The sequence below is a fragment of the Felis catus genome, chromosome F1, assembly GCF_018350175.1.
Source record: "Felis catus isolate Fca126 chromosome F1, F.catus_Fca126_mat1.0, whole genome shotgun sequence".
NCBI lineage: Eukaryota > Metazoa > Chordata > Mammalia > Carnivora > Felidae > Felis > Felis catus.
The window spans coordinates 20,104,175-20,114,665 of NC_058384.1; the positions used below are offsets into that span (position 1 = coordinate 20,104,175).

Consider the following 10,491-nt stretch of genomic DNA (forward strand, 5'->3'; position numbering starts at 1 on the left):
TAACCTACATACCAGAGTGGAGATGGAGACGTGTTTACATGCTCCTTGACACAGTGGAGAAATTGATTTTAAAGGAGGAACTTCTAGCTCGAAGTCCATTAACAACTGCCTATGTGTGCATCAGGCGTGATGCCGCTTTTTACTGATGTATATCTGTAATCTCTTTGTAAATCAGCCAGACCAGGTTCTGCTTCAAACCTTTAAGAAACACCCTGATATTACTTGTTTTGTGTATTTTGCAGTTTATCCCAACCTGTCTTTGATAACCTTTTAGTCTCTGCAGCCAGTATTTTTCATCTAGTCTTTCTAAATTGCAAAGTCATCAAAATACCCCTTCTTTTAAAATAGCTGTCGATTTAGAGTTTAACTGGATTCTATTTCAGAATGACATAAAGATAATCTTAAGGTAGATAGCCTTTTTAGAATTAAAATAGGTTTCTATTTTGAGGACCAATGCTCCATAATCCCATAACTGAAGGGAATTTTCTCTCCCATACAGAGCTGGCTCACATACGGTGCTTTGTTCCCGCACTATCTCTCTCTCTCCCTTCCTGCCTCCCTTGTTCTCTTTCTCTCTCAAGCATACTGGAGAAAAAGAATTCGTTTTATATTTCTAGCATTGTAGAGAAAGTACTAATGTTAAGTAAGCTAATATAAATTGTAATATCCAATGCTAGTTTTCTAAACATCAATATGATAATATCCAAGCTCTGTAGTACTCTGTAGTTTGCAAAGAACTTTCACATACATTATATGACTCAATCCCTACAACTCCCTATGAGATACTAGGATGGGTGGTGGTGGTGATGGTGGTAATATCTAATCGGTGAGATTAAGAAAAGAGTATTGAAGAGATTAAGGGACTGTTTAAATGGCAGAGTAGCTACTTAAGACCAGAATTCCTGTCACTCTAGTATATCAGTATTGGAAAAGGGCACTTTATCTGGCTATCCTAACTGGATTGAAATATCTCTTAAATGAATCCAATATCTGTTGTTTTGATCCTGTACTCTTCAAGAAACTGTCTGGTCTAAAATATAGACTTCTGAGTGGTGTTAACTCATTAAGAAGTCCACACTCTGTAAAAATGACCAACATCACTTGTTTTTTCTCTTTCTCTAAATGATTAATGTGAAAATTAAGGATTTGGCATTCTGATACATAAATGGGTACCTACCTTGTGAGTTTGTTCGTCTCTGGGCTGAACAGCCATTTCCTCAGCTGAGCAGCCAACCATTGAGTCGTGCTTTTTCTCTCATTCTGTCTTCATTGTAATTTCATTGGTAATTGAACCACTGGAGTAATGAGCAATTTTTTTTTTTAATTTTTTTTTTTCAACGTTTATTTATTTTTGGGACAGAGAGAGACAGAGCATGAACAGGGGAGGGGCAGAGAGAGAGGGAGACACAGAATCGGAAACAGGCTCCAGGCTCCGAGCCATCAGCCCAGAGCCCGACGCGGGGCTCGAACTCACGGACCGGGAGATCGTGACCTGGCTGAAGTCGGACACTTAACCGACTGCGCCACCCAGGCGCCCCAAGTAATGAGCAATTTTAAGGCTGTGGCTCTCTTTTCTTGGATGTGATGCATAGGAATTTCTATTCAGAATAGTGTATTCTTCTACAAGGGGATATTCTCATTCTTCACCTCCAGCCCTGTCATTAATAAAATATTACTTAGAACTGAGAGCATTTATTAGATCACTGTTATGACCTCCAAGAAGAACTCCCTTTGTGAAACCTAACTAGTGGACGAGCTGTTTGGGGAGATGCTAATAAGTGTTTCTGATGCAGGTTCAGTCACCTGTGGACTCCGCCACAATGTCCCCAGTAGAGAGGACAGCAGCCTGGGTTCTGAACAATGGACAGTATGAAGAGGATGTGGAAGAAACTGAGCAAAATCAAGATGAATCCAAGCATGCTGAGAAGGTAGAACTCGCCCATCTTTACTAACTTGCTGGCCCCACGGTGAGAGCCCATCCGAGGGGTCGTCTAGCCACGAACTTGAGCTCTTCACCCCCAACAGTGTCAACTCCATATCTTATGTTATCCATCATATCCGTATCTGTATGACAGTTCAGTAGTGTCTGTGTGTGAAAATCTGCAGCAAATGTCCGGCAGCCTGGGGTGGGAGATCTCATTTTCCTTTTATGTAGGTTACCTTAGTTTGCAAAACATTCTACTGTTCATTTCTTATCATTGTAGGTGAATATTTAGTGTTTCTATAAACCTGTTGCTAGTCTTCAACCAAGGCCAAAATTACCCTTGGACCAGACTTCCTTTCCGTGTCTTGTTAATGATTTTGTCTTTTTTTTTCTTCTTCTTCTTCTTCTTTTTGCTTTTTCTGGATAAAGAACTTCCAGTTTTATATTGATTTTTAAGCGGACATTATCTATGATTTCTGTTTTGTTTTGAGGAAAAGTTGACACGGGAAGAAGGGGTCAAGAACCTTGACACCTTGTGTGGCATTCTCTCATTTCATTAACAACCACACAACTAGTTACTTATCAGCATGATGTTAAAATCCGAAAATCACACACAGAATCCTAAAATATGCTTATTGATGCAGTCTCCCTTTTCATACTGTCATTAAAACTGTCATCTTTGACCTCTGGATTAACAAATACAGTTTAGGATGGTGGGGTTGGGTAAGCAGAAGCTAACTGCTTGGTCATCCATTAAATTGATATTATGTGAAAATAGATTGCATCTTACACAGCACCGTAGGGATTTATCATGAATTGAAGTCGACCATATACGAGACATCCTATGCGTCTCACTTCACCTGGAGATGTGCCGTTCCAGTATACTCAGACCCCAGCCACTGCAATATCAGTATAGAAAGGGGCCATGTAACCAATTGAATGATAGTTTGTAATATAAAGCTTTAGTTTACATAAATTTATATAAAGCTTTAGTGAGAAAACAGACAAACGAGTTCCAGGAAGCAGTACCAAATTGAGCAGATGAACCACATCATGAAAATGGGCCAAGATTCAGTATTCGTCAGCCCTGGAGAGTGTGTAGGCCTTTGGCTTAGTGCTTGTGACCTGAATATTTTATACTCCGACAGTCGGCGAGAGAGCGGCAACAGCTTACTTTGCTATTTCAGATTCTGTTTATTGATTCAGTAGCGTTAACGTTGTAGAAATGTTGCCTGTTCTCTGAAGGGCTGATTCTGGTAGAGTGAAGACATGACGGTCTGCTGAGCCAGGCTATGTCGGAGGTCCTAGGGTGCAGGTGGTGATCCAGAAACCGCTCCTCTGGTAGACAGCCGGCGTTTGGCTTATTTTAAGTGATTCGTCAGGCTTCTATGTACTGGTTCTTTTTTTTTTTCTCCTGCCCCCATTTGTTACAGATTGGACGTGGCTTGTAGCAACCGGTAGTTTAATGTGGAAAGAGATACATAAATGTGTAGATCTGAGGTGCCAAGTGAAGATGCAAAATGTGACGCTAGGGGAAGGGAGGACAGAGCGCCTTTCCCAGTTGCGCCTTTTGATCATTTGAAAGAGGACTCGCGGCCCCGGGGAGTGGCAGCCCAGACAGCGTCCGGCTACGTTGCTTTCTAAAACCTGTGTTAACTGCAGTCTTTCCCTCCGTGTGTTTGGCGCCTCTTCCCTGCGCCAGTACGAGCAGGAAATCACGAAGCTGAAGGAGCGCCTGCGAGTGTCCAGCCGGCGGCTGGAGGAGTATGAGCGCCGCTTGCTGGTGCAGGAGCAGCAGATGCAGAAGCTGCTGCTGGAGTACAAGGCGCGGTTGGAGGACAGCGAGGAGCGCCTGCGCAGGCAGCAGGAGGAGAAGGACAGCCAGATGAAAAGCATCATCAGCAGGTCGGGCGGTCGCCGGGTGGAGGGTGTGGGCCGCTTGGGGGCACAAACGGCCGGGGACGCTGACCCAAAGAGTCCTGGAGCAGTGGCAGCGAAAGCCACTTGCGCTCCCCCCCGTGCCCCGCGGTGCTTGGGACAAATGTGACCAATGACTGTGTCTCTTCAAGTTTGCCGAGCGTGAGGCCTTAGTACACGTCCTTTGAAGACAGAGGTAGTCTGCCTCTCTTTCGTCGTAACAATTAGGAAAGAAAAAATGGAAATGGAGCGACTCAATGTCCAAGAGTGACTTAGTTTTTCCCGAGTCCAGAGACATGGAAGGGGGTGTCGCTGGGTATCTTTGGGGCCAGAGAACTAAGAGACGGTGCCAAGGATGTCCAGGGACATGGAGGGGAGGGGTCGGTTGTACCCAACACGAAGCACCTACCGCGGGCCAGGCACTCTTCTTTTTTTTGTTTGTCTTACATTTTTAGTATTTTTAATGTCTGTTTATTTTTTTTTTTAATTTTTTTCAACGTTTTTTATTTATTTTTGGGACAGAGAGAGACAGAGCATGAACGGGGGAGGGGCAGAGAGAGAGGGAGACACAGAATCGGAAACAGGCTCCAGGCTCCGAGCCATCAGCCCAGAGCCTGACGCGGGGCTCGAACTCACGGACCGCGAGATCGTGACCTGAGCTGAAGTCGAACGCTTAACCGACTGCGCCACCCAGGCGCCCCAATGTCTGTTTATTTTTAAGAGAGAGAGAGAGAGAGAGAGAGACCACAGTCAGGGGAGGGACAGAGAGAGAGAGAGAGAGAGAGAGAGAGAGAGAGACAGAATCTGAAGCAGGCTCCAGGCTCTGAGCTGTCAGCACAGAGCCAGACGCGGGGCTCGAACCCACAAACCGTGAGATCATGACTTGAGCCAAAGTCAGACACTTAACCGACTGAGCCACCCGGCTGTCCCTTTTTTTTTTTTTTTTTAATGTCTATTTATCTTGAGAGAGACAGAGAGAGACAGAGCACAAGCAGGGAGGAGGCACAGAGAGAGAGGGCGACACAGAATCTCAAGCAGGCTCCAGGCTCTGAGCTGTCAGAACAGAGCCCGATGTGGGGCTCGAACCCACGAACCACGAGATCATGACCTGAGACGAAGTCAGACGCTTAACCAACTGAGCCACCCATGTGCCCCCAGGCACTCTTCTTAAGCACTTTATAAATAATAATTGGCTTAATCAGTTAATAAAAATGTATTGAATGCCAGCCTCTGAGGCAGATATTATTTTCATTTTACACATAAAGGAACAGGCACCAAATCCGTTAAGGCACTTGCCCAAGGTCATTTAGCAGGGCAACCAGGATTTGAAGCCAGGCAGTCAGGGTCCAGAGCCCACGCTCCTAACCACTGTGCTTCAGTACTGCCCAGTGCTGCGGAGAGGTCAATCAAATCAAAGACAGAAAAGGTTTGTTGTTTCACAAGCCTGGAGGGAATTATCAGTCTTGGAGCAGTTTCATGGAGTTGAGCGTCAGTGGGTTAAGGTGTGAGTGGCGTTCGAGAGAGAAAGTCGGCCTACTGAGCATCGCACACTCTTTGAGAAACTATGCGGAGCAGGGGAGAGAAGGGACAGCTGTTACAGGGGAACTTGAGATTAAGAGAGGGTTGTTAGCTTTTTGTTGGTTGGTTTGAAAGTTTGCGATGAAATAATCTGTGCTGGGGGAAGGATCCAGCAGAGGAAAGGGAAGAAATGATGATACTGTTCCAGAGGAGGTGAAAATTCACGGATCTGGTCACAGGGAGAGAAGTCAGCCCTGAATGTCTTCTTCCAAGGCGGGAGAGAAGAAAGCAAGTGTGATTACGGGCCTCTTACTGGGAAGGAATGGAATCTGGACTCCGCTGAGTGTGGGTTTCTTGCGCCCTACGTTAGCTGGCTTCTCTCTGACGTCCATGTCTCCTCGCTGCACATTCTAGGCTCATGGCTGTGGAAGAGGAACTGAAGAAGGACCACGCTGAGATGCAAGCCGTTATTGATGCAAAGCAAAAAATAATTGATGCACAGGTAAGCAGACCTTGAATCTAGTGTAAAGGACTTGTTTGTGGTAACTGTTGAGTCTCCTGACTTCTGACCTTTTGGAAACGCCAAGGCACGTACTGGAAAATGGGTCATTGGAAAGTGCTCCGCATTACCTTTTAAAGATTAAGAGTTCCTAAGTATTCCTTTTCCTTTCTTTTACTGGTGACAAGTGTGTCGACCCAGCAAAGTATTAGCGTGCTTAGTGCAGTTGCTTGACAGATCTCAACCTAGTGCATGATGGGGTCTACTCCTTTCCTTGTGGAAAGGAGGGCATTCTCCGAGGGGGTAACTGTGAAAAGCACACTGCATGTGTCTGGCTTGTGACCTCCACTGACCATTGCTTGGCTGTGATGTTCACGGTCTTGTTAGTCACGTCCACTGTGCCATCGACCTCTAGCCCCACGTCCCAGTGGAACTGTAGGGGAAGGACAGGGTCGTGGAAGGTACCTTTCCTTGCTGCTCTTTCAATTCAGGGTTTGGCAGCGATGCTTGGGATTTGCTTGGCTGCCCTTCTTTGTTGGCGCTGTGCTTAGAGAGCCTCTTAGTCCTGATGAAATCAGAACCTGGGCCTCCGCTCACTGTGACGTACACCTGTGACTCTAATGGCCTGATGACTGCCAAGAGCACCTCACAGGGGCACACCAGTGATCAGAGCAAAATCCAAGAGGCAGGAAACACTGATGATTTCATTTCATTTCATCAATGCACAATATGGTTGTATTTCTTAGAGCCAAACGGATAACAAAAGACAGGTGCGGTTCTGATAGCGGATGGTCTAACCACAGAGGGTATCGCCTTCCTGAAGACGGCCAACCCACATGGGTTTGCATTTTTCATCCTTAACGACCTCATCCTATCCCTAAGCTATGAAATAAAAATGGGAGCAAGGACTTCACGTTCTATTCCCTTCTCTGCATATCAGCCAGGGGGCGTCTATGTGAGAGCCCTGGGGATTCTTAAGCATGCACTTAACACCCTCTGTCTAGTTTCCTAACAGGATTCATGTGGCATGGGGTTTATTTTTCAAAGGAGTTGGGAGTGGGGCTGAAAGCAGAGCCCTGAAAGGAGACTTCCTGGACCCCATGCTCCACACGCAGCTTGGAGGCCAATGTGAGCCTTGCTACACTTGTCAGCCGATTTCTTGGGGTAGTTTGGACTCTGTAGTTTCTGGATATTTGGACCTCATAAGAATCAGAAGAAAGGTCTGCTGTAATTATCTGGCTTGGTCCTTTTTTTTTTTTTTTTTTAACCTCTCTAGGTGTCCCCAAGGTGGGTGAGGGAAGGGTAGTAGAGACAAGGCCGTTTTGCCATGCATACTATACAAATTCATCCCAGAGCCTTCAGAGAAACAGCCTGGATACAGAAGGCCGTTTAGTCAGGCAAACTACTGTTAATAAGTTTTCAGTTTTGGATTTTCAGTGTGACAAAATAATCCAGGAAGAGCTCTATTAATAACCACACCAGGAGAGATTTTGGTTCTGATGAGATAAAACAGATCATTTTCATAATTCCAGCTGGTCTAAAACTGTGTCAGTCTTTAGCAGAGGAAGCTTGGGTCTGTCACGATCATGGCTCCATACACAAAGATTGCTGCCCACTCCTGTCCCCTATATTGACATCGAGGACAAGACGATGGGGTGTGAAGCAAGAGCCCTAGGCGTGGACGGTGACAACAAGGAAGGGAATAGGATCTCTCAGGCCTCGAAAGCTCTGGACAGTAAGGACCTTCTCGAAGTTAGCCAGGAGGGCATCACTGTTCAGCAATGGGGGAAATGTGATCCTTGGGGCATCAGTCAGTGTCGGCTTGTGGACTGGCTAACCCAGACATTTGGGGGCCATACCTGAAGACAGTGGTTTTCAAATGCTTTCATTCCATGGCCTATTTTGGTCGAACCAAAGGGACCTTCCATAGATCAGTTCCCAACCGCTCATGTTGACCACCATCAACAAGGACCATTCTCAGCTCAGGGATTAAATCACCCTGAGGGTGGCTAAAATAGTAAATTACTTTTTCGAACATAGGCGTTACCGTACAATAAGCTTTCTACCAGAGGCCCACCGTGGATCCCTGAAGAATACTTGGAGAACCCACTAGACCACATTTTGAAAACCAGTGTATCACGTATAGCACAAGTCATAAACACTAAAGCTAATTTTTTTTTTTAATTTTTTTTTCAACGTTTATTTATTTTTGGGACAGAGAGAGACAGAGCATGAACGGGGGAGGGGCAGAGAAAGAGAGGGAGACACAGAATCGGAAACAGGCTCCAGGCTCTGAGCCATCAGCCCAGAGCCTGACGCGGGGCTCGAACTCACAGACCGCGAGATCGTGACCTGGCTGAAGTTGGACGCTTAACCGACTGCGCCACCCAGGCGCCCCGCTAATTTTTTTTTTTTTAAAGTATAACCTCCAGTTCCAGTTGTTGTCTTACTGACACATTAAATTCTGATTATAGCAGAAGACTTGGAACCTCTTTTGGCATCCTTTGTATTGAAAGACCTTTTATATCAGATCCATTCCTTACATCTTAGGTGTTTGATGGGGCAGAGCAGCCTTCCTGGCTGCATTGAATGGAATGCACACACGTTTGGGGTGAAAGCTTCCCAGTGAGGTAGCCCATACTTTTATGTCCCTGACATCTTGCTTGGTGCCACTGGCAGTGGAAAATATTTCTGAACTGAATACGGTTGCCTTCCTTCTATTAGAGCTGATCCCAGCATTTCCCAAAGCGCTAAAGGCCTGGTGCCCAGTGAACTGGTTTTCATCTGTCCACAGTCCTGCGCCACCAGAGGCAAGGCTTGTCCCTGAATTCAGTCTCTCCGTCCCCTAGAGTTTATGCTGTGAGGCCTGACCTGGCTCAGCCACTTCCTAACGGGCACTGCGAGAGGATGTGCATTCCTCTGGTGAGGGCAGAATCACCTGTCTTGGACCCTGTGGCACGGCCGTGGGGATCCCGGTGATGGACCTGAGGGGACCATTTCTCAAACGTCACACTAGGGACTGTGCCACTTTCACCCCCACCCCAGGATCTCTCCACGTGGCTCAGATGGAGAACAGAGAAGGGCTTCCCCTCTGAGAAGCAAGCAGCTGCCTAGTTACTGTTGCAAAGTGATATCTCCGCTGTGTTAAATTACAGGTCATAAATGGAGATGAGATTATTCAAACAGGCAAGTAAACCCGGTCCGTGCTCTAGCCGAGCAGTCCCAGCCCTGGCCCAGCACACTGGCCTCCTACGCATTCCAGCTCCTGCACTCCCCGCACTGGAAATCCTTCCCGTCAGGCGTGGACTAGACTGCTTTGCCTTTCAAGCGAGGCGGAATCGAAACGTCAGAGCATCTTTGCCAACTGCACTTGACTTTCAAAAGTCCCTATTTGATTATTTTTCTTTTACTTTTTGTTTTATTTTGAGAAGTTGGCAGTGGGGGGAACGACAAAAGGGAATTTGTCCACTTGGAAACTTTCAGCTTTTCAGCAGGGGGTTATCTGGCTTCAGCTGTTACTCTTGTAGGAAATAAATAATTGCAACCCTTCTTAGCCTTCTTTTTGACCCTTTAAGGATCAAATAACTTTTTACGAATTAAAAAGACATATATTTGGGGGTAAACCTGAAGAATCCTACGTTCCTTAGTATTCGGGCCTTATAATTTATCTTAATACTGAAATTTCTTTTTTAATCATTTCAAGATATTCTTGACCAGTTATTTTGTTCAGAGATGATTCTTAACCATCAGAGGGAAATGTCATATTTGGTCCCCACTCTTTACTTCCTGGTAACCCCTGGCCAGTCCTTACCTACTGGCTTTTTTTTTTTTTTTTTAAGTAGGCTCCACACCCAGCATGGAGCCCAACATGGGGCTTGAACTCACGACCCTGAGTTCACCACCTGAGCTGAGATCAAGCCAGACACTCAACCAACTGAGCCACCCAGGTGCCCCCTCTGGCTTGTTAAAGATCTGTACTTGTTATCCCAGAAACTCCATGGACTATGGTTTGTTTGTTTTTTTAATTACTATTTTTTAAGCCTCACAGATCTTTCTTTCTTTGAGTTTGGCCCACCCTGAAAATGAGTTACCCGCCCAAAATAAAAAGAATCTTACACTAGATGAATGCTGACCTAATAATGCTGATTTTATGTGTCTTACCACCTGAGATCTCCATCAGGGGAAAGGAGGACATTTTTTTTTTTTTAACGATAATAACAAGGTTTTCATTTTTTCATGCTTTTGAAACCATTTAGCCCAGCTGCCCCACCCCCAAAGCAGGAGATGAAAGGGGAACATAACTTGATGCCGTTGTCCCTTCCCCCAGGTGGACATTCGGCACCCCCGCTGGCCCTGGTAGCTGCTGCGGGAGCACAGGGACCAGTGTCCCACCCTCAGCCCTCTCGTCTTCCCTGATCCTCCCTGCACCTTGCAGCGAAGGCCTTACCGCACTTCGCCTTCCCCGGGGTAGATTCGGACACTGCCGGGATAGGAAAGCTCCTTTTGACTTTGGGGGGTCGTTCCTCACACGTTTTTTCTTTTCAATTTCATGGACGTAGGTAAAGATCGCCCTTCTCAGCCTTAACCCCTTTTCTGGAAGATGACAACTTCATGTTGGAAAGGTTCTGGGCTC

General features: G+C 46.1%; 1 protein-coding gene across 14 annotated transcripts in view; it reads left to right on the plus strand.

Moving 5' to 3' along the window:
* The window catches only part of RASAL2 (RAS protein activator like 2), a 362,968-nt gene that overhangs the window by 341,192 nt on the left and 11,285 nt on the right, over positions 1-10,491 (plus strand). For 11 of the 14 annotated variants that reach the window (XM_045048593.1, XM_003999225.6, XM_003999226.6 and 8 more), the window contains 3 exons: positions 1,794-1,928; positions 3,627-3,829; positions 5,774-5,861. In XM_045048593.1, coding sequence (XP_044904528.1) covers positions 1,794-1,928; positions 3,627-3,829; positions 5,774-5,861 — 426 coding nt within the window. Of the gene's footprint in view, positions 1-1,793; positions 1,929-3,626; positions 3,830-5,773; positions 5,862-9,013; positions 9,045-10,491 lie in introns of all 14 variants that reach the window. The other 3 variants (XM_045048591.1, XM_045048590.1, XM_019821682.3) reach the window with 1 other exon arrangement.